Genomic DNA, 23854 nt, shown 5'->3' with positions numbered 1-23854 from the left:
TGTTGGGAATTATCCCCAAGCAAACCCTACATGCACATGGGAAAAGCTCTTCCAAAATCAAACTGAAAATAGAGCAGTGCATTATTAAATCCCTTGAGTGGGATTTTGGGCACCTGCAACTCTGGAATTTTAGTGTGAGGTCAAAATTTTCATGGCTTCATTAAATGCGCTAAAGTTTTAAAAAGAAAAAAAAATCGTGTTAGGTAGGTGATTTTTCATGGAACAGATGTTTAAATTAATAGTTTTTAGTGTTTAATGTGACCTTTGTTTGCAGTTAGTACCATTTGTGCAAGACGTGAACACACAGATACGCACCGACTCATGTTCCAGGTTTATTTTTTTAAAAATTAAGCTGCTGTCTCCTCACCCGTTTGGTTTCCAAAATCAATACTTAAGTAAAGTACCACTTGGACTTCTTCTTTTTTACATACAATTTCACATCAATGACAAAGATGATTTTACATGTAAAGTGTAGAGTTGAGTACATATATTTAAAAAAAGCGCTCCATTGTTTCAGCTCATCAGACAGCCAAATGAAATGTAATGTGTAAATCTGAACAAAGAAGAAACGGGGAGAAAAAAAAAAAAAAATCACAATGCGGTCTTCAAATGTCTCTTCATTGTGTTGTACTACATCCATTTCCTCAGTGGAGTGATTATTAACTGTTGTGCTCAGACTACACATACACTCTATTCAATTTACAGCAAACCTGACAGAAAACAAAAAAAAATCTCTGGGTTATATGAAGTTACTTGAAAATAAATAATTTGCTTATCATACAAATGACAGTAGTATTACATCCACGACACCCCGACCCATTCCTACCCCTCAGGGCTCAATATGTGCAAACTGCAAGGGTTTCTTAAAAAAAGGTAGCACTTTATGCAAAGACCATGGAGAACAAAAACGAGTGTTTTTAACATGAGCACTTCATTAGAGCGCAGCAAGTGTTCAACAGGTATGAAGTTAAAATGAAGTGGAGGAGATGTATGGCTGCATAAACCCTCCTCAGGCCAACCGTGTGGTAACAAGGACCTTAGTATTATTATTCTAAAGTGAGGAATAAACTGATAAAAAACAGATGGTCCTTTGGTACTGAATGGCTGTTCTGATCTTAAATGGTACTGCCCTCATTTAAAAAAAAAAAAAAGTTCTCAAGTCTTTCACAGTAAAATACTGAGCTGGGATGTAAATATAATGCTAAGATGAAAATGTCCGGTTGAACAAACCTCTGTCAAAGTCACTTAGGAAAAATAGACACTGTTGATTGTTTTGTTCATTCAAATCCGTCAAAAATAACAGAAAAAAACAAAACAAAAAAATCTAACTCTCCCATTAAAAAAACCCCCATCTCCACTAACCCACAGTGTCCCCACAAAGATTTCTTCTTAGCATTTCCCGGTTGGTGTGAAAGACGGTAGAATCAAGTCCAAGTCCACACAGTTGCACAACAAACACCCAGGCAGAAAACAAAAACGGAGGAATGAATGATTAGAACTTTGTTCCAAAAAGAATAATAATTAGAACAATGACTATGATGAAAAGGATCAAAATGACCAGCATCTTTCGGTTTTTCTTCTGATACTGTTCTGCCTGAAAAGAAAATAAGAATAATTTTACATAACACCATTCACTTTTAATGAATAAGTACAGATGGGGTCTTTTTACACCACAGGACAGAAAAAACATCTGGTCAACAGGCTCTAAAATTTCCTGAAACATTACATAACAAAACATCCAACAGCTTGTAGAACGACCTTTAGCAGCAACTTGGAAGTAATCGTTTTCTGTATGACTCTATCAGTGTCTCACATAGATGTGGATCAATTTTGCTTCACTTTTCTTTGCAACGTTGTTTCAGTTCTTTGAGATTAGCAAGCCTGTCTCTGCACAGCTCTCTTTCAGTCAGGCTGAGGTCTGGACTGTGATTGTGTCATTGCAATACCTTGATTAGGATCGCTGTCCTGTTGCATAACCCAGTATAGGGCTGTTCGATATAACAATATATAGCGGATGACGACATTTTCATTTTACGCTATCGTTTGTTTCATGGTGTCGCAAAATAAACGTTTACGGCAATATTTTTTCATGGTTTTGATGGTCACTGTAGTGGCTATATTAATTTCTTAAAGTTCTCTCTTTCTCTTATATTTAATATAACCACACTACGGACGGACAAGCGCCTGTTTTTATGCATTGTCGTTAGCAACAACGACGGTAAAACCATCGCGTGTCCGCTGGTTTAGTTTCCACATAAACCTTTGACAATAAAGCTCAAGATCCTGTTGAGACTTTTCAAAATAAACTGAATCACGTGAAAGAGGATGCAGAGTATTTATGGATGAGAAGCAAAAAAAGAGCCGTCAGGTGCTAAAAAATAAACCTTGGACTCACACGTTAGAACTGTTTTTTTCTCGCAGCACGCCGTGTAATAAATACTCACAAAGAAAACGGCGGCCGTTACAACTTATGTCTAAAAATATATAGTTTCATGCATCAGCTCAAACACTCAACTCCAGGTTGGACGATAGACGTCTTATATCGGGATATGAGATTTTGGTCTCATCGCACAGCCCTAACCCAGTATTAACCATACTTTAGCTGTTGGACAGATGACCTCACATTTGAGTCTAGAATACTTTGGCATACAGAAGAGTTCATGGTCAATTTAGTGCTTGCAAGGTGCCCAAATCCAGGACCTCTTCTCCATCGTGCTGACAGCTGGTATGAAGTGTTTGTGCCGATATGCTGTGTTTGTTTTTTGCCATTATGGTCAAACATCTCCACCTTAGTCTGTCCAAAAGAACACTGACCCTCATTTGCTAACACTGTGTATATCACACGCATGAATGTTTCAGGCACAAAACAATAGATTCATTTTTTTGTACTTTATAAATACATTTAGAAGTGCCTCTGAGCATGTGTATGAACAAATCACAGCTTGGCTTTCATAAGAAATTTAAACAAGTCTTTAAAATAATTTCTACTACTAATACCGCTACAAATAATTATAATACCTATTATTTCACTTTGGTCATTATTTACAGTTTTCATTCCATAAGCCAAAAAATGTTTTGAATTACTTAAAAAAATGAAATTGCCTGAAAAAAAAAACAAGACACTAAATAAAGAAATTTAGTGTTTACCTTTTGTAACTGTTTCAATCCGTCTTCTGTTTTAACACAAGCCTGCTCCACATTGAAGTCGATTCTATCAAGAACGGTGCCCTGGAAGGACAAAAAGAGTGTTTTTTTGGTTTAAGGGAAGAAACTCATTATAATTGTAGATCGTGTTTGCAGTTTTGTAGCAAAACTCCTCACAAGTCTATGTATACTCTTCCTTAAAGATCAGTTCAAAGTGTTTTTTAAAAATAACATCTTAAGTTATTTTGTTCAAATACTATTTATACAAACAAAAGTAATCTGAAAGCTCCTGCCGAATAGGATCAGAATGAGCTTAACTTAGCTCCTTTTTGTTATTAATGATTGATAAAACTGATCTTTTTTCCATTTTCACATGTGGCTGAAGCCTGTGTGGGCACGTTTTTCCTGTGGTAGCTCAGTGAATTTGCTTCAAATACCTGCTCCACCACCATTCCTGCCAAGTCCCGGAAAATCTCATTCAGATCTGAGATAGACTGCACTATCTGTCGGATCTCCCGCTCTCGTTCTTCAACCATGACTGTGTTCTGCTCCACCAGCATCAACTGATCGTCCGTGAACCCCTGAAAAATGACAGATTCAAGAACAAGGCTGAATATACAAATGTTACAGACTAGATGGACAGCGGCAGGGTAATGAGCTGTTTTTGTTTTATTCAGACCAATTTCCATTTCAATAACACAGAAGATTTTACAGTAGTGTGGTGTAGCCAATGTGTTGCATGGCCAACACACAGAGGCCGACAACCATTCCCACTCACATTCACACCTACAGTCAGTTTAGAGTCTCCAATATAACCAACAACATGCGCATCTTTTGTAGAGACTCCACACAGAAATGGGTGACTTTAAACCCAGGACCACCCATTTTATAAACAAAGCATTTATTTAATTCCTCCACTGAGGCCATTTCCTGTCCGTTAAGAAGTACCTAAACTCAATGTAACTATTTTGAGTACAAATTGGGAGTTAAATGTGTAAACATTGGTAGATGTACTGATTATTTTTTTGTTTTTTTAAATCTTAATGGTACTGATAGTCATGGATACTTCTGCTTTTGGTTCACTGTATACACAGAGCAGCTGTGTACACAGTGTCAGCATACATGCATTGTGTTCAGAGATGTAGGCCAACAACCACTGGATTTATCTCAATTACTGTGTTTTGTTTTAAAATATCCTAAAACTCTGAACTGGTGACTTTATCTGAGCCAGAATCAATTTTAGAGCCTTCTTATTGACAAACGCATCAGGCATCCTGCCAGGAAACACCAAAGAAAATAAGGAACAGATAACCCAAAAAATAAAAAAACAACTCAGTCTGGTTTGCTGGACTGAGACGTGCTGATGGGTTTCTTTGATTTACTGCTTATAATGAAGAAACACTGTTAAAAAAGCTGTTTTCTTAAACTGCTCATCATCTGGAAAAGGCGTTTGGTTTGTTTGTTATGATTATTTTGCACCCGTTTTACCGGTGTGTTCCATTTAAACTTAAGAGCAGCTCTCTGTGGACACCCCAGCTCTAAACATGCTGTCCTCACCTTGTCATATAGAGCTAAATCTTCATCCTCTTCCATTAAGGGCCCCGAGTCAAAAAAGTGCTTTGATCTCTCCTCTCGATTCTTCATACCTGTCAGACAAGCCAATGGCACAATGCTTAGACGGCATTAAAACATCATGAGGACAAAAATACTTAATAACAGTTAAAAAACCCAAACATGTAACATGCCATGCAGTCCTTACGTTTTAGATAGCTGGACTGTGTGTGCCTAAAATTGGTTGACAGCTCCTGCAGGCTCTGTGCCAGAGAGGAGACCACGTTTCTCAAGAGTCGCTCCTCCTGCTCTGTGCAGTGACCACAGCGAGACTGCAAACCAGTCACGGCTCGCTGGCATCGATGGAACATCTGCAAAAACAACAACGACTCTACTTGTTTCATTTCTAAATTCACTTCAGGCTCCATACTAGAGCGTGCTCTCACATAAATACTTATGTTCAAATAAAAACAACAGCTAAAACATATCCACGCAGATTTTCAGCTGAAAGAAAAGAATCAGCATTTCAAGTCTAAAAATAGGCAGCATACATATGCACAGTGCTGCTAAATTATCTCACCTGCGTGATCTCCTGAGTTGTGATTTCTATGGCGTGCTCTTCTTCACTGCTGTCATCCAGTGTGGGACGATTCATGTGCTTGTCATGAAGCAAGGCCAGTTCCTTCATCTTCTGCTGGATCCTTGTGATTTCATACTGGATCTGAAGACAAAATGTATTAATTTATTTGCTGAATTTCACTTTAAAGAGACACTGAAGTAGCTGCAAATTTCTACTACAGTTTCAGTTTACCTCATCTACTCCATCTACCCATTTGGGGGGCAGTTTCTTGGTGACCCCAATCGCGGCTTCGGGATCCAAACTGATCCCTGAAACCAGGGCCATCCGATCATCGGCCAACTTAAAGACACAAGAGGATCCATTAAAACGTTTTACGTGATAGAGGGTGAAGATGACGGTGTTCCGTCTTTTAGTAAGAGAAATGACAGTACCTCATCAAGCTCCTAATATGATTGGCAGATATCAGAGCGGTCCCATCCAACCGAAAACAAGCAAAAGGAGAAAAAAAGGAATAGAAAGTGAGGCCCATGAAATATAAATATCCATCCACTCCCACTGTTAAATTACTTTGAATTAGGAATAATAATCACTGTAAAAGAGGCTGTTGACATTCATTGTACATTCAGTGTACAGTTAAACTAAATATAGAAAAATATCGTCCAGAAACCTTTTCCAAATCATTTTACTTTAAATCAAATGATTACAAGGAGGAAACAGTGTGAGAACAGAGAGAGCAGAAACCTGTGAGTCTAAGAAAAGGAAAATGAGTTTAAGAGTTTTAGATTAAATAGAGTTCATTGTTAGTTGCTTTGTCTTCTTCAGTGATTGATTTGTCAGTAAAAAAGCGAGAGGCGACTTGGTCTGCTGCCTTCTTATTTCAAACCTGAGTGTTCAGCCAGCAGCAAAATGTTCTTCGTTTCTAACAGCTAACGCAATTTTAGACGCAGCTCTAAGCAACTTAATGGTCCTGCTGCAACAAAGCAACTAAAAACCACCTGAGCCAAATATTCTAACAGCTTCAACGTGATGGCTTGATAACGGCCGACTGGTCTAATCAGTTTAGCCCCTCATAATTTTAATGACCAAGCCTGTGAGACATTTAAATCAACTGTGTTTATCCCCTATATTGATGAAGCGTAACACGACGCCAGTGTCAAACAGACGTTTGTTACAGTACAAGAAGGAGACTGAACCTGCACTTCACACTTCTACCTGTATTTTTTAGCCATTTCAGACATAAGATAAAGTGGTTGGAGCAGTTTCATTGAAGAAGAGACTAAACAATTTGAACAGATATTGAGAAGATGCTCATTCGGGCACAAGAGATCGTTTGTAAATCCAGAATTTCGATTCTGTTCCAAGATTTCACTCATTTCTTTACTGTTCTTCACTGGCAGCTAATATCCTGCTAGGTAAAACACTCATTACAACATTTTCACTGTGAATAGTTAACAGGGAACTAAATCTATCTGAGAAGAGATGATGGACACAGAGATAAAGTCAAAAAAAAGGTGTGCAGGCATGCAGAGGAGGTAGGGTTGGGATGGGAACCGTTCCAGTTGAGAACCACTATCAAATTTTCTATTCCCCTGGAATCTTGTGCCTCAGAGCTTAACAATGCCTTTCATTAATGCTGACATGTTTTTCTGACAGCTGACAGCAAAGTCATTGGGCTGGAGGGTTTCCATTAGTCTGTTTCTACACTGTGTTTGGACTCAAGAGATTTTTCAAGCAGAAAATTAATAAGGAATGAATATATAATAAGAATCAATGATGGAATTGGTATCAAAATTTTTTTATCAGTGTATGACCCAACACATGTGGGGAGTGTAACTATCCAAAGCCAAATTTCTGGGCTCTTTTACACCAGCTGTTCTGTAGATGAAACAAAATGCCAAGAACCGACTGAGTAATCTTTTTTTTTTGTTTTGGTTCTTGGAAGGAAAAATAACAGACAGTGTATGACTAGCTCATGTGCCCTATTAGGCATGAATCACCCTCCCAAAAAATGAAGCCACAGCAATGCTTCTATCTTCCTCACTCTGAGCTTGCTCGCTGTTGATCCTGATCTAAACCCAAACAGGACACTCTTACAGAGAGGTAGTGTTGTTCCAGGAGCCACAGCCATTTAAAGGGCTCCACTCTGTAGATGTGCCTGAAGAAATCACTTGTGTTACTGAGGATACGTCCACACGTACACGGGTATTTTTGAAAACGGAGATTTTCCGTTTTCGTTTTAAAAAACAATCCCATCCACACGTAAACGCAGAAATGAAGAAAAACGCTGCTAGGAACATGCCAAAGCAACAGGTGGCGATATATTCCTAACCGTGTAGAAATGTTGGCCAATCAGAAGTCTAGAAGTCTCGGCGGGAAATAGTAAACAAACAAAGATGGGGCATAGAAGCAGAACCCAGTCATATGTGTGGAGGGACAGTAGCTGTGTGTGTATATGTAAGCATTTAAACACTGCAGAGAGTACAAGTAACAGTGTTGTAGAAATTCATTTCACCGAAACAATAACGTGGCGCACAGTGTGACGTCAAAAAAGGAGCACACCTTTGACCCCGCGTTTTCTCCGCTGTTTCTGTCCACACATAAATGCAAAAACTGAGTTTTCGAAAATATCCACCCTGGCAGGCGTTTTTTAGAAATCTCCATTTTCAGTGACCGAAAACGCCGTTTACGTGTGGACGAAAGGCGCAAACGCATAGAAAAATCTGCGTTTTCAAAAATACCCGGGTACGTGTGGAGAGATCGGCATTTCCACTTCGCTCAGCGCCATGAGGAGTGGCAGCTAAGTAACAAAGGCCGGTTTTGTTACTAAGAATTTTCCCCAAACAAATGCAGAATGTGTTAACCTTAAAAGTTCATGATCTCTGGGCTTCCAGCGGGAAGAAACTAATCTACACCAGCGTGCAGGTAGCACGATAAAATGTTCACAGCAGAGTGTGAATATTCACGTGTGGCATACACCTGCCCGCTTGAAGAAGCTTCAAAACTGTGTCAGGGAAAGTAATAACTTTTGTACTGTGGTGGAGTTTAACCTAAAAATATAAGTAGGTCATGGCAGGATTTTAATTTCTTTCTTTTTGTTTTTTTCTGCATCAACATTAAATTCAGTGTTTTATCACTGCTAGTAAAAACAAAACATGCCAGCATTTGATGTTTTAGCTCTCCAGCAATAAGCTCCATGCAGCGACTGCTGTTTTTAGAAAAAAGAAACTAAATCATTATTCAGTGTCACGGAAATCACTATCAGAAAGAACAGCTCTGCTATAGAGGAACATATAAATATATTCTTCTTGTATCGTGATCACTAAAAAGCTCGCTTGTTTTTAATTATATCTGCATTATATAGACAAAAGTATCTGGCCACATTTCTTAATCATTGCTTTTATGTGCTTTGGTCCTGAACTCTTACTCTTAGGGAAATCTGAATGCCCCATCTTATCATTAATTGGAAAAATCCAAGTTGGAAGCTTGGAATTGTGCAGCGTGGTAAAGTTCATTTTCTGTTTCAGTATGATTGTGCCCTAGTGCACAAAGCATGGTTGGATGAGTTTGGTGAGAAAGAACCTCACTCGTCCACCAACACAGAGCACACTGAACAAGAGAGACTGCAAGCAACCAACATCAGCCTCGGACGGCACAAGTGGCCTTCTGTTTAAATGGGCAAAAAAAAAAAAAATCCACGTGTTGAAATGGAAAAGTGTGGCGAACAATTTAGAATGGGGTGTTATAACAGCTACGGTGACATGCGGGTGGCCCAGTACTTCTGTCCATATAATTTAACAATTAAAGGATAGGTAGTATTTCTTAGTGACAAACAGTTTCCAGGAAGCTTTACGAGCATTTTCATTGCCTTTGCTTTTCAAATTACTGTATTTATTTTTAATAACTGCAGAAGAGAATCAGCTACACTCTAGATCAGTTACAGGTCACGACTCAGTATGATGCGGGCTTTTGAAAGGCCACAGCAGGGTTTTTTTTTGTTTTTTTACAGTGAGGCACACGAGAGGATGCGAAGAAAATGAAATCAACCATAACCCTCAGTTAACCTTGACCTAAATATATATATATATATAAAATATATATTCTTGTCATTAAAAAACGGGCGGTTATAGACATTAACTAGCTAAAAGCATGCCTGCAACACTTCTTCATCCTCCATCATCGCCCCACTGAGTCACATCACTGTGAACCACTGAAACACTAACGTCGTGGAGGTCATCCAGGATAATAACTAACAGCAGCTACAGCTATCACACACCTGGATCTAGCTAACAGGGATCGGTGACTGGCTATACGCAAACACACACAGTAAAATGTCAAAACGATGCAGACCACTCACCGCAGCATTGCTACGTGTACTCAGACGGGGGTCGTATGTACTCACTTGCTCAGCCAATATCTGCCGGTTTTGGATTGCATTGTTCCGCATTAACAAGAAGGCATCTGTCAGACGCCTAGTGGCCATGACTGCCTTGCGTGATAATCTAAATTAACAAGGGGGCAGAGTGCGGATCGAAAGATCCTTTATTAAATTGAGCCAACTGCCTCTGACCAGCTGCTAACACGGCGCTAGCTTTAGCTTTGCTTTGCCTGCGATGAATGGTGAGAAAAACTCGCGATGCAGCGCCTACAGCGGGAGACACATGGCCTGAATCATGTTGATCCGCTAAGCCGCTCTAATACTGAGGTAAAGAAAACTAAACATGACCGAGATTTTCTGGTGAAATGTCCGCTTTAGCGTCACACTGGTAACGTTACTCCGCTTTAGGTAGCTACGGAAGTAGGAGAACGTAAACATCTGCGTGAAGCAATTCTTCTTCTGCTCATTAACTGCGCTATCATCTGTAACGGAAGTGACTCTTCGCCACCTACCGCTTCAGCTGAGAACATCAGACAGAAGCGTTTCCAGGGCGGTACCAGAAGGGCCAAAACCTGTTAGGGAAATTGGAAATAAAAACCAAACAAAAGCGCTTGAAAACTGGTTGTAAATTCAGTGAGTTTACATTAGAATACATAACAGCCTAGTTGTAAGATAGCGGCCTCCTTGAAACACAAGGTTTAACCGTGTTATACCGGGCTCATTGAAGACATAACAAAGAAGAGACAAACAAATTAGAAATTTTTACTAAGCCAATTTATTAATCATAGCCTGAGAGAAGATGAATATAAGAAAGCTAGGTGCTAACCTATAGACTTAAAATAGGAAAAACTATGACACAATGAAAAGAACACCAAGTTAGCTGCCTGAAAGGCACCAGCCTTCCTAGGCGAGGAGAGCCTTCTTGGAAGGAAAACAGCTTATATATGCCATGTTCCAGGCACCTTGGAACTTGAATGTCAGGAATCTCAGGAATTAATGTCACTCCCAAGTTAGCAGTTTTCAGAAATAGTAAGGAAAAACAGGATTTGTTTTGGTGTTAGCAAGGTAGAGTCATTCAGGTATCAGCAGCATTATACTGCAGCATATACTTGGATAGAGCCAGGACAATGCTCGACATATGACAAATACACAATACTGGCAGTACAGATTAAACGTTTTACAGTTTTACAACTATTTACTTTCATCTTTCATCTTGGATTGTTAAATTAGGCTTGCTAAGGCTGCTCTGACTTTCCAAGTAGGAAATCCAAGTTGTTGGTGTTCAAGCTTTCAAAAATCTAGAAACGTTTTATTTTCTATCCAGAATATAAGCAACATAGAAAATGGGGTGCTACACCTCCTTATCCGGCTTTCAAAAACAAGAATTGGGTGCACAAATTTAAATTTAGTTTGGCTTTTCCCTTATCCACACGTTAGGCAATTTTTTAGGCAGTTTCTAAATGTCTCTAGTAACGTCTTTTTCCCCACATACTCATTTCAAATTGAGCTTTTTTTTTAGACTGAAAAGGAGAAATACTGGAAATGTGCTTATGTGGAGATTTACATATGTTTATACAGAATAGAGTGTTCTGCATCACGATGCTACCAAGGAATAGATTTTCCTCAGTTTGCAAACCTGAAAAGAACCACGCAACTTAATTTTGTTGGCTTCATGAGGGCACCTGTTTAATTCATCCTGAGGTACCATGAGTGTCTGTACCAACCTTTGAGTCAATCAGAGCAGGACTGATATTTCAGAATGGCTGATAATTGTCAAGTACTCCTTTACAGAGCACATTGTGAAAAACAATAATTTCAGCAGTATCTGCAGTACATGTAGCAGAATAGCATCAACCAATCACATGGTGGTGGAGAGGCATCTTCACTAAATAACTAGCACTGTGAAATTCATTGCTAGAACGTAAAAACAATGCCTCTGTCATCTTTTCAATATAACTTTAACAAACTGTATAAATATAATAAATATAAATATATAAATTTATATACTCACCCATTCACTGCACTACTGCTCTTTTAAACAAATATGTAATCATGCAATCACATGGCAACAACTCAATACACTTAGGTATCCAGACATGGTATGGTCAAAATTTGGTGTAAATAATCTGAAAGCATGGATCCAGCCTTCCTTGTATTATGTATAAGGATTTTATTATTCTCTAAATATTGGCATTGACTCAAAAACCCACTGGTAACACCAACGAAAAAAGAACACAATTGAAGCCAAGGACATTTAACAGTTAAACAGCTGTCCCCCTCAATAAAAAGATCTCTCGACCCCACCAACGTCTGTCTGTGGCATAATGTCTACATGTGAGAGGCAACAGTCACGTTTTGCACCAGAAGTCCCGACTTACGATAAAAAGTCATGTTTTGCACCAGAAGTCATAATTTACGACAAAAAGTCAAAAGAACATTCAGGGTGGAAAACCAGTATACTGTGAAGAGTCCACGCACAAGTGGGACTAAACTAAAAAACGACACGTGAAAGCCGCTTCACCGGTTCGTACTCTGAGTTTTCATTCATTCGCACCTGTTCATGCATTCCGCTACATTCCAGCGTCCAGGCTGAGAGCCGCAGTGTTTAGATAATTGTGTTGACCTGTTGTAAGGGCACAATAGCGCTAACGAGTGTGCGCGCGTGCGCCTTTCTGTGCGTGCACGCGCTAGGCGGTGCCACTATCTGTAATTATGTCGCTAAAAGCTCCTCCTCCGCCCATTCTTAATCCCTTATCCGCTAATACCGCAGTAGACATTCACCCACAACCACCAGCTGCCATCAAACAGCATAGCAGCGGTGTATGCTGCTGGAGAAGCTACGAGAGACTTTATTTCCCCCCATCCTCCGTCCCAGGAGAGAGAGTCAAGGTAAGAAGCCTGTTAGAGTTCACAAGCCCTCCTCCTTCTGTCCGAGCACCTGTGCAGCACTTCGAGAGCCGAACAAGTTAAAATATTATGTAAATGTGTGCCTTTGTGTGTGGTGTGTGTGTGTGTCAGCCAGGCTGACATCCTGGCTTCACATTATAATCCTGTTTGACGGATGCCCCCTTTTAAAAGGGGTCTTAATTGCTGCTTTGCTCATTAAACTGATGGGAAGTTAAAAAGTGGTTTTAGCCGGACAGGTACACCTGCACAACCAGAAAATCTACAGGCCAGTGTTACATCTACTCCTCCGCTTCTCTGCTGCTGGCAGTTGATCGTCAGTAGTCACAATCTGGAGCTCTTGATGTTATTACTTGTTACTCCTCAGCTCCATGTTTACAGGATGATACAATCTGATTTTCACTACTCTTTCCTTAAAATCAGCAGTGGTCAGTGAAGCAATGTTGTTTTAATAGCAAGTTTTTAGATTGGTATCCCTTAAGAAAAGTATGCTCTGTTCATTAGTGGCAGTCCCAGGAATGGAGGCAAACCAGTTCTGCTGACACAAAACACAAAACATGACGTAAAACATGTTACATGTATGGCTGCCTCCTAGTTTCTGCAGTCTCCTTGGCCAGGTTAGTGCTTTATCTGGGTGTTATTGACACCTCTGTGAATGTCCAGTCACTGTTCCCTCATTCTTCAGGGAGCAGACCAGGATGGCCTCCTCTGATGATACAGAAGGGTCTCTGACTCCTGTGGATTTTATCCAGCTGCAGCACTACATGGAAGGTAAGTTTCCATTTTCTACATTGTTTTTTAACCTGTAAGTAAAGTAAACTGGAACAATAATCGTAATAATAATAAAGTTGACACGTTTATTACAGATTAAAAATGTATATACAAATCCCTTTACACCAAGCACTTGATGCACACAAGATACACTGTTGTGTTTGTATCAAAGGCATAAAACTAAAGCAATGAGTGATTACTGAGGCCAAAGACGACAGCGTCCAGGACAGAATATAAAAACAATGCGTGCATTAAAACTGTAATTAGAGCCACGCAAGTCTCAAGTGCATTCTCACTAACAAAATGCAGTGTAACTCAATACTCTGGCAAATTTCTCTGTTAAATTAATAAAGCAGCGGTAGCTCAATATGCCATTTATTTCACAGTGTCAGTTTATGACTGTAAATGTATTTTTTAAAAACTCCATCCATGTACACTGAATTCAGGCTTTCACCTTTCTGAGGATGAACTGGCCAGATGTGTTATGATAGCTCCGCTCTCGATCTGTGTAACTGTCTTCCATCTAATCTAACACTAACACTAACACTCTTCTTGGCTGCACAGACACTGGAAACCACATCACACATTTACAAAAAAGTGTAATTTTTACTTTACTTTACACTTTTGTTTCACTCCTTTTTAATGAATTAAACATCTGAGCACTGGATAATGTCAGAATAAATATCGGAAGTCTTCAGAACGATTTATGAAGGCAGTGAAAAAAAAAGCAAGATAAGTGGAGACGGGAGTGTCGCAGGCAAAGTCCAACAAAAATATGAAAAGTTAACTTTGTAGATCCTAACCTGCAACACATGTGCACTCTGCTCCTGCATGTAGGCGGAAACATTTCAGTTAAAATTGCAGTCGGTATCACTGCCTTACTTTAATGCTACTCATTCAGCAGCCACCCAAAATCACAAGCGGCAACTCCCAAACATAAGTGCATGCTGCCCCTTCGCTGGGGCTGGAGCGAACGCAGAATTACATGCACGTGTTGACAAAAAAGTGTGTGCTAAAGGGCTGAAAATAATCCACTGTCCACTCAAAGGCTTTAGAAGAAATGAAATGGGTCTGTAGGCTTTTAGTGTTTGCACGCTGGATAATGGATGAATGGATAATTACACTTGCTCCTCTCCAGACCTGGGAAAGGTAGTGTGTGCATTACCTCACACTGCAAGGCCCAAACCCAGATTTAATGACTGACAGTCACAGTGTATCCACATCTACAGCTACGTTTTGACCTCTCTGATCTTCTCCCTGCAGAGAGCAATTTGAGGGTGAAAGATGTGATTAAGGAGTTTCATCCAGGCGGTCGATTCTCTCAGCACAGCTTTGGAGAGGTAACTTTTTTAGGCAATCATATACTATATTTCCCGTGTCAAATGTTCCTAATACTCTACTTATTACAAACAAATCAAACATGAATTTATTCATTTGTATTATTAGTTGTAAAAGTTTGCTTTACCTCTATTTTTAACAATGTTCTTGATTAAAAACGCACACGGTCTTTTTAGGAAGCTTTCTACCACTTTTTTATGACATTTTCTAAAAATCGTAGTCAGACTGTTGCTCTGAATGTAAATGTTTTATCCTTTTGTCTCATTTGGAAATAACTTCAACTTCTCTCTTTAGTGCGTCGATGCCGAGGGCTTCTGTCTCTTTCTCAAGACCTACTTAGAAGTGGACGACTTCCCTGCAGATTTCTGCCAGCGGCTTTTTCGTTATTTCCAAAACGTGGAGCAAAACGGCTCCTTGAAGAGCCCTCAGCCCAAAGAAGGTAAAGACTTTTTATATTCTGACTTTGTTGTCCTTTAACAAAACTGTGCAGCACAGAGTTTGGGGGAAAAATGTTCTTTGCACTCCTATTCAGTCCTGGATGTGGCTGGAAACGCTGCACAAAACTCCCAGAAAACTATCAAAAGAAAGACTGATCTGCTAAGGTAGTATTTTTTCAGTGACCACCTGTTTGTGTGCTTATTATTTTTTTCATATCTTGCTGTCTGGTCACAGTAATGACGCTGAAGGCCGAACTTTGCAGATTAGTGCACCTGGTCCAGCAACAAAACTATGATAAAATACTTACTTTGATATCCCACCAATTTTCATCTGCTGTTTTTTTAAAAAAAACCTCACTAAATCTGAGGACTGTGTTCGTTTCTTGTTTTTCAGGTGGAGTCTTTCTTCGTGATGTGTCCTGTTACTTCTCAGTGTTGGAGAAAGAACAGCCGCGGGAGAAGCTCGAATGTTGGTTTGACTTATCTTTTGATCATATTGGGAGTTTTTATTGTAGTTGCAGCTGCATTTAATCCACATTTATTGCTGAGGTCTTAAAATTGAGGATATGCGACTGTAAAACCCACGGTTAGCTAACTGACTAACTGACTTTGTTTGGTTCTAGTTACATTCAAACTTTACGACAAAGATGGCAACGGACTCCTGGACAGCTCTGTAAGTTACTCAAAATTACTGACAAGGGGATAGATATAGATCTATGTGTATAGTGTAAAAAAACCTGTTGATTCATGTTGAAAAAATTAAGGTACTGAAATTCATCTCTCTAGAGTTAGACTTATATCTGTACATGTGGACTCAGTTTTGGCCAGTTCTTCGCATATATAACTTCTCTGGCTGTAGCATACATAATGTTTTAATTTTGCGATGTTTTAAGTGCATTGCACTTGGCGCCTCGCTGACTGTCTTAGATTACTTTTGCGCGCTAGTTTGGATGGATACAGTTACACCCAATCTCACCAGAACTCTTTTGTCTCTCTTTCAGGAAGTGGATCGTATAATCACTCAAATGATGCGTGCCGCTGATTATCTGGGCTGGGACGTGACTGAACTCAGACCAGTATGAGTCTTTTTTTCTGTTTGTTTCTTCTTCTTATTCTGCATGGCTTTTGAACTTTTTTGTTTACCAGCCCACATAAAGTGTGGCACCTGAAAACACAGGCTGAGGGTGTGACAGAAGATTCGTATAAATTTCTGGTGTTTTGTGATGGAACAGGTGCTCAAAGACATGATGACAGCGATTGATGTGGATGATAGTGGCACCGTCACTCTGGAGGAGTGGCTGAAGGGAGGCATGAACAATGCACCTTTACTTGTTCTGCTGGGGCTGAAGGTGAAAAAAAAAACATTTTATGCAATCCTTCCTTTCTTTGTTAAACTGCCTTGACTTAACTAAAAGATCTGACCAACTGCTGTTATTTTCTCTTATTCCCAAAAGATGACGGAAAAGGATGGGCAGCACATATGGACGATGAAGCATTTTAACAAGCCAACCTACTGCAGCGTGTGTGAGAGCATGCTGCTCGGCCTTGGGAAGCAAGGACTCAGCTGCAACTGTAAGAGCTCACAACCGCCACCAGGGGGAAGCCAAGCTCCTCTTACACTGTATAAATGAACTGGTGGAGACGTGCATTTTACAGTGACACCTGTACACTCTGCTTTCTATCAGCATCGCTGCAGTTTCTGATATTAAACGTTAAGAACCTTTCTCACCCACTGCATTTTCTCCTTCTAGGCTGCAAGTACATCGTCCACAGCCAGTGTGCCAACAAGAATCCCGAGCCCTGCGCTCGTACCTTTGTCAAATCTAAACAGGAAATTGGTGTAAGGAACACAATGATTGCTTTTAATTTCCCTTTGGTTTATGTATATTTCTGCTTTTAGATATCCGGTTACATTTACAACAGCACTTACGTTTTATGCAAAATGCTATTTTCAGTGCGTTTATGGGGATATAGTCGCATCTTCTCTCTTCACCTGTTCTCTTTTTAAAAACCAAACGGCAATGACCACAAGCACATTAAGAACAGGGAACTTTAGAGTGCATTAGTCAGTAAGTGCAGCCTCTGTTTTTTTCACTGTTTTTAAAAAAAATGAGGATTACTGCCTGCACAATCTGCTCTGTACATCTGTTAAACGTCCCACTTTTGCACAAGCACAGATAGTGGCCTGGTCACTTTCTTTCCTGCAGCAGCAGACACAGTAAAAAAAAAAATCCATAATGAGCTGCTGTGGGAGGTGGAACTGGTTTGTTTTTATTCGATCTGCCAGTTCAGTTCAATCATGAAGCCATAAATCTGCAGCTATTTTCCACAGCTGCTTAGGAGCAGGGTGTATTCTGTACTGAGTCCTTTAAAGTCAGCTATAACATAATTTTTCCTGCAGCCATGCAGGGATGGGTTGCCACATAAGTCGGCTCGAACAAGCCAGCATGAATGAATGAATGAATATGTGAACATAGCGCTACCCATCCATGCTGTCAAATTAGTTGTTTTTTCCAGATTTCAAAAAAGAAAAAAAGTGATCCCAGTGATTTCTTCTGTGATGTTTATACACTAGATTAAAGCAGGTAGGTTCTTTGGTTCACCCGCATCTGCTGGTTGAACTTATCCACCTTTAAAACTGAGTATTCACTTTCTGTAAATATTCATGACTCACAATGTGAAAACAATACCAGACAACGTTACCGCTGGTGCTAAGTGGCAGTTTGTGCATAATGCCTGTTTCGTGCCTCCTCTGCATCTCAGATACCAGCTCATGACTGGATCAGAGCTGATTGCGGTGCCAGCAAGTGTGATGTCTGCAATAAGAAGATCAAAACTTTGGCCGGGAAGCGCTGCGTGTGGTGCCAGGAGTTGGTGAGTACGTTAGTGAATACAGAGATTGCATGTGATCGGGCCTGCTTAGTATCATATCACTGTGGAATCGGAGGTAGAGTGGGGTCCTCCACCAACTGGGTGGCTACCAGCTGGCTCCTCCAGTCAGTATGTCGAAGTATGATGACTCCATTGGAGTGCGAGAGTGTGTGTGTGCACTCAGGCATGGAAAACGGTGCTTGTATGAATGTGTGTAATTGGCTGAAAAGTATTGCTCTGTCTATATAGCTGAATGAGTAAGAACAGATTACCATTTTTAATTTACTGAGTATTGTTTTGTTTTTTTAAGCGTCACGATGAATGTGTTTTGCGTGGCTTATCGAACTGTGACTGCGGGCCGCTGAAAGATCATATACTGCCTCCGTGGGCCATTTACGCTGTCTCAAAGGTAAAATGACTCTAAATTACTCTATGAATGTAGATTTTTAGGCCATCTGTCTGTGAGCTGGTCACTAAGTTTTTGTTTCTGGCAGGAGGAGGACACCAGCCTGTTGAATGTCACTCTTGATGGCCACATCCTGCAGGTCTCCCAATATCAAATCTCACTAAATAAACTGAATTTAGAGCCACCAGAGCTATTATATGTATATAAAACATATAACTCAATGTCTGTGTATTTTGCAGATGATTTACATAATCTAATGGATCCTAATCTGTGGGATTTTTTCAGATTGTTCCTGTTCCTCGTACCCACCCTCTGCTGGTGTTTGTAAACCCAAAAAGTGGAGGAAAACAAGGCGAACGGTAGGCAGCACAGTCCTATGGGATCAGAAGTTTCACGCTCCATACTAAAAAATCTGACATTTTGGAGATGCTTGCTTCCATATCAATACATAGGATAATACTGTGTCATTGGCAGTTTATAACAGCTTTTGCTTTGTCTTTGCAGAGTGCTCAGGAAGTTTCAGTACCTGTTGAATCCACGCCAAGTATACAATCTGTCCGATGGAGGCCCTGCTCCAGGGTACAGCAGTGCACATTAAACACATTATAGGACTCTATAGGATTTCAAATGCACATGTCATTTGAGTATATTTATGTTAATGCTGACTCTGTCTTTCAGTCTGCACTTCTTTCGTAATCTGTGCGACTACAGGATCTTGGTGTGTGGAGGAGACGGCACCGTTGGGTGGCTTCTGGATGCTTTAGGTAATGCGTGTCCTGCTGAGTTTCAGACAGCAGGTTGAGCTAACCGTCTGAAGCACTAAATAACATCTCTTGTGATTTTAGACAAAGAAAACCTCCAGGTGAATCCTTCTGTAGCTGTGCTGCCTCTGGGCACTGGGAATGACCTGGCTCGCTGCCTACGCTGGGGAGGAGGTAACAACAATCAAAACAGGAACTTTAATGAAAGTGTCAGATGTCAGTTACATATTTAAGCTGTTTCTATCATAATCCCATGAAAGGATACGACGGGTCAGATTTGAAAGAAATCATGAAAGAGATTGAAGGGAGTGAGTTGGTCCCCATGGACCGCTGGAGTATCCAAGTGATACCGAATGACCCTCATGAGGCAGGAGACCCTGTGCCCAATGAGATCATTAACAACTACTTTTCCATTGGAGTGGTGAGTCACGAACTCTACAGGGAGTTTGTGCATTCATCAGAAAAATGAATGCATTGCATGAAATATGATTCATGATCGTTTTTCATGTGATTGCACTTTCATCCTTGTGTGCAGGATGCTTCTATTGCTCATCGTTTCCACTCCATGAGAGAGAAACATCCCCAGAGGTTCAACAGCAGGTACGAATTTATGTTAGCAGTCTGAACCTTTTCTCATAAGAGGTGTAACAGAGCTCAGTCTACTTCACAAATAAATTCATGGCTTTTTTATTTGTGTGTTTGTTTTTGGTCAAATTCTTGTTCTCTGTCGTTTTAAGAATGAAGAACAAACTTAAGTATTTTGAATTTGCCACTTCGGAGACCCTCTCATCGTCCTGTAAGAGGCTGAAGGACTGTCTAACGATTGAGGTCGGAATTTCTGCCACAGTCAGGCTGTTTTACCAGAACTATGCATATTTGTGAATAATGCTGAAATGTTTTTATTTTGTTTTGTTTTGTATTTGCAACACCAGTGCTGCGGAAAACCTCTGGACCTAACTCGTGTCTCTCTAGAGGGCATAGCTGTCCTCAACATACCCAGCATGCACGGAGGCTCCAACCTCTGGGGTGAGTCTAAGAAGTCTGATGGCGTGGCAGGGCTGGAGCAGAGTGAGGTTATCACTGACCCTGAAGCTCTGAAAATAGTTTCCCAAGGTGAGACTCAGCTGTTTACACTCCTGAATCCTCACATATCATTGTCATAGATTGTAGTCCTGATTTGACATTTACAAACACTGTTAAATTACTCTGCTTTTTAACAACTCCTCAGATATAAGCGATAAACGATTGGAGGTGGTCGGGCTTGAAGGGGTTATAGAGATGGGACAAATCTATACTGGGCTGAAGAGCGCTGGGCACAGACTGGCACAGACCTCCCAGATTACCATTAGGTTGTGAACTTTACCTACTAAACAACAGGAATATTTTTCAGTACCATACAGTGTGTGTACATGTAGTGCAGTATAATTACACATTGCTGTTATTGCTCCCTATGTGCAGGACATCTAAAGCATTTCCAATGCAGATCGATGGTGAGCCCTGGATGCAGCCTCCTTGTACTGTAAGCATTATTAAATAATATGATGAGGGGGAAGAGAAGAGACAACGGCAACATAATGCAATCTAAAACATTTATAAATGTCTTTTGATCAGAAATTGAATCATGTTACTTCTACAGCAAGTATAACCAGAATTGATTGTGATTAATATAACTTAAAAGAGATACTTGAAGCAATTTGGAGGTCAAGTCCAAGTGTCCATCTTTACTGACCAGCAGATATTAACACAAGATCATTGGCTCTCGCTTAGAACTGAGTGGCAGCGCTACTTTCAGACCACCTCACAATTGTTATGTGGGTAAGACAGAAAGAGGCAATCATGTGCAAGTATTATGGGGATGTTCCAAACTGTTTCCTTTTTGGAGACATGTTTTGGATTTTGTGGGCCAATATTTGAAGTGCAATTTGCCCTGTTCACAAAAAGACTGTGTCCCCTTGGGGACAGGGGTGTCCTAGCACAGCTGGATAAGTCTGTAATGAGAGTATTAATGATTGGTTTAGTGACTTCTGCTAAAATGTAGACAGTTAAAGAGCAATGGGAATGGTTTCTGTGCGTTCATATCCAAAGACAAATTAAAAAATAACTTGATATGAGCCACATAGTATCTACTGACAGCTGGGCAAATGAATAGTTACCCAGCAACAAAGAAGGAGCTCTGTGGCTAACCTAAACTAACCTAAATTGCATCTTTTATGAATTTTAGATCCACATAACTCACAAGAACCAAGCTAGCATGCTAATGGCTCCACCTACCAAACCATCCAGCTTCTTTCACCTCAAATAGAGTCGTGGCTCCTACGTCCTCTGGCCCTCTGAGGATCACTGCAGCTCACCAGCGTTGGATTGAGTGTGTAACCGTGTGTTGTCATTGTTTACTTCCTTTGCCCCCAGTTCCTGACATCATTTTAAGATACTGCTTTCATAGAGAGATGCCACACTGACAAACCAATATCAAAAGTGCAAACTTGACAAGTTTGACTGCTGCTTTTGTGTGCCAATTTTCATGCAATGCATTATGTTTCTATAGATAAAGGATCAGAGCACATTGTGTACCTACAGTATAAGCACAAGGAACATGCATGTACTAGCTGTATTTTATGTTGTGATGTTTTGTTGTGCTAAATCATATTTACAGTAGTATCTGTACTTCCTTGTGCAGCTTGTGACAAAAAGCAGTTCACCAAATAAACTGTCCTGTGTGTTGACATGTATTTCATTGCCAGTGTTCATCCAGTTGAGAGACAATAAGATAGATAAGAAGATATTCATGTGAATGTTTTGACTGTTTCTTAAAGAACTGTTGATAGAATAATGCAAGGAACTCTTGATTGAATGTAACTGAATATGTGTTTTTTTGGGTTTTTTTGAGTTATGAAAGTGATAAAGAGAGAGGCATTCAATACAGCCCTCCCATATTTAACGAGTTTAATGGCAGCAGCATTCCACTGTGTCTAATACGCCCGGTGTACATACCTGAAATCATATTTAATGTTAGCTTCTTTACCAATTTTGTCCTGTAACCTCACTTTGTCAATTTAATTCTTTGTGTCAACACTTTTATTAGACTCCTTCGCACTGAAAAAGCTTCTCAAACACACAGACATGACTGATGAGGTCATGCTAACATTGGGTGGAAGCTAGCCAAAGTATTCTACTTTGTGATTGAATAAATAAAGTTTAAAGCTAAGATATTGTTTTGGCAATGTGTTTTCAACTTTCAGTAGTCTTGTGTTGGATATTGAGTGTACTTGTTTACACTTGTAATGTGCTTGTACTGGGCTGCAAACACTTTTTCTTTCAAAAATGCCTAAATTCTTCTTGGAACTGATTCAACAAGTTGCTGGAAATATTTCTCAGAGAATTCGGTCCATGCTGACATGATAGCATCACAGTTGCTGCAGATTTATCAGCTGCACATCCATGACATGAGTTTCCCGTTACACCATGTCTCTAAGGTGCTCTACTGAATTTAAATCTGGTGACTGCTGAGACCACATGAGTGAACTCATTGTCATGTTTGGGAAACCGGTTTGTGATTATTTGAACGTTGTGATGAGGGATGTTCACTGTGAAAGATGAATACATTGTGGTTGTAAATGGATTAGCAACAAAACTCAGGTAGGCTGTGGTGTTTAAACGATGTTCAGTTGGTACTAAGAGGTCCAAAGTGTTCCAAGCCACTGGCCACTCTCCTTTGACCTCCGACATCAACAAGGCTTTTTAACCCAGAGGACTGCTGCTCACTGGATACTCATTTTACTCACCAGATGATTGTGTGGGAAAATTCCAGTAAGCAGCAGTTTCTGAAATATTCAGACTGGCACCAACAATATTAAAAGTTGCTCAGTTCTCAGTATGAACTTGAGCAGTATGTCTTGATCATGTCTAAATGCACTGAGTTGCTGCCATCTGATTGGCTGATGAGACATATGTGTGTGGTTGTTTAAGTCTATTCAACAAATACTTTTTGTTTTCTGTCCTTTGGATGTGTGTCTACACTATAATGTCTCCCCATGAAGGTCTTGCAATAATTTTCTGAAGATACAAAAGAAAAATCTCTTTATTCTTATTGTAAATGGGAGGTTAATTGAGATATGGAATCTGCTACCTGTTATTGTTATATTAATTCACACATTTATTTACCTAATAGGCATGACTATGGAGCATTTCCCTTGTACTAAAACAGGTCAGCCTGGAGTGGGGCAGATTTTGCGTTGGCGTGGGAGGAAGAGCACGAGGACTAATCCCAAGGTAGGCTACGTAGGTTTGGTGGAGAAAAAAAAAGGGCAACAGCGAAGTTTGGTGTGACCTGTTTGGCATGTTTGGGCAGGAAGCGTCAGGCGCTACCAGAGAGGAAGATAGCGGGTATGAAAGATTAAATAAATTTTTTTTTGCCATTAAGCCATTTTAAAAACATGTTCGCAATTACAAATGATACGAGCAGTAATCTTATATTTAGATATGAAATCCTCTTTGACTTTATTTGAATACACAGAGATGATTTAACGCTGCTGGCTCGCGTTAACAGGTCAACAAAAATTCATCGAAAGCACAGCAGCAGTCACTATTTATCGTATTTATTTTCATAAAATCTGGCAAACGAGAAAAAAAAGTTCATTTTTAATGAAACCTATTAAGCATGCTACGTAAAGGATTCAGAAAACTAACACTGGATGTGATACTCTCCCTTTTTATTCG

General features: G+C 40.0%; 2 protein-coding genes across 6 annotated transcripts; one reads left to right on the top strand and one right to left on the bottom strand.

The window, feature by feature from the left end:
- Positions 1 to 319: 319 nt before the first annotated feature.
- On the bottom strand, positions 320 to 10136 carry stx16 (syntaxin 16). Of its 4 annotated transcripts, none has more exons than XM_080890514.1 (9): positions 9630 to 10136; positions 5707 to 5718; positions 5507 to 5614; positions 5276 to 5416; positions 4904 to 5066; positions 4702 to 4790; positions 3582 to 3725; positions 3148 to 3228; positions 320 to 1594 (listed from the first exon to the last, which is right to left on the bottom strand). In XM_080890514.1, exons 1-9 carry the CDS (start codon positions 9753 to 9755, stop codon positions 1493 to 1495), a joined length of 966 nt encoding a protein of 321 aa, XP_080746640.1. In that variant the 5' UTR covers positions 9756 to 10136; the 3' UTR covers positions 320 to 1492. The 4 variants fall into 4 exon arrangements, with proteins under 4 accessions (XP_080746640.1, XP_080746642.1, XP_080746641.1 ...); XM_080890516.1 differs by having other exon boundaries at positions 9675 to 10136; XM_080890515.1 differs by lacking the exon at positions 5707 to 5718.
- A 2246-nt stretch (positions 10137 to 12382) lies between these two features.
- dgkab (diacylglycerol kinase, alpha b) lies at positions 12383 to 22345 on the top strand. Of its 2 annotated transcripts, XM_080891366.1 has the most exons (25): positions 12404 to 12539; positions 13059 to 13171; positions 13240 to 13325; positions 14589 to 14665; positions 14958 to 15102; positions 15495 to 15569; positions 15724 to 15773; positions 16102 to 16176; positions 16333 to 16449; positions 16555 to 16672; positions 16852 to 16940; positions 17864 to 17974; positions 18282 to 18380; positions 18466 to 18516; positions 18663 to 18736; positions 18882 to 18956; positions 19056 to 19141; positions 19223 to 19312; positions 19399 to 19559; positions 19674 to 19738; positions 19876 to 19966; positions 20071 to 20251; positions 20367 to 20487; positions 20597 to 20657; positions 21360 to 22345. In XM_080891366.1, the coding sequence occupies exons 2-25, from the start codon at positions 13131 to 13133 to the stop codon at positions 21438 to 21440; spliced, it is 2220 nt and encodes a 739-aa protein (XP_080747492.1). In that variant the 5' UTR covers positions 12404 to 12539; positions 13059 to 13130; the 3' UTR covers positions 21441 to 22345. The 2 variants fall into 2 exon arrangements, with proteins under 2 accessions (XP_080747493.1, XP_080747492.1); XM_080891367.1 differs by lacking the exon at positions 13059 to 13171 and having other exon boundaries at positions 12383 to 12539.
- The last annotated feature ends 1509 nt before the right edge of the window (positions 22346 to 23854 follow it).

The sequence above is a fragment of the Rhamphochromis sp. 'chilingali' genome (genome assembly GCF_963969265.1).
Source record: "Rhamphochromis sp. 'chilingali' genome assembly, chromosome: 9".
Taxonomy (NCBI): Eukaryota; Metazoa; Chordata; class Actinopteri; order Cichliformes; family Cichlidae; genus Rhamphochromis; species Rhamphochromis sp. 'chilingali'.
This window is presented reverse-complemented; position numbering and strand designations above follow the sequence as displayed.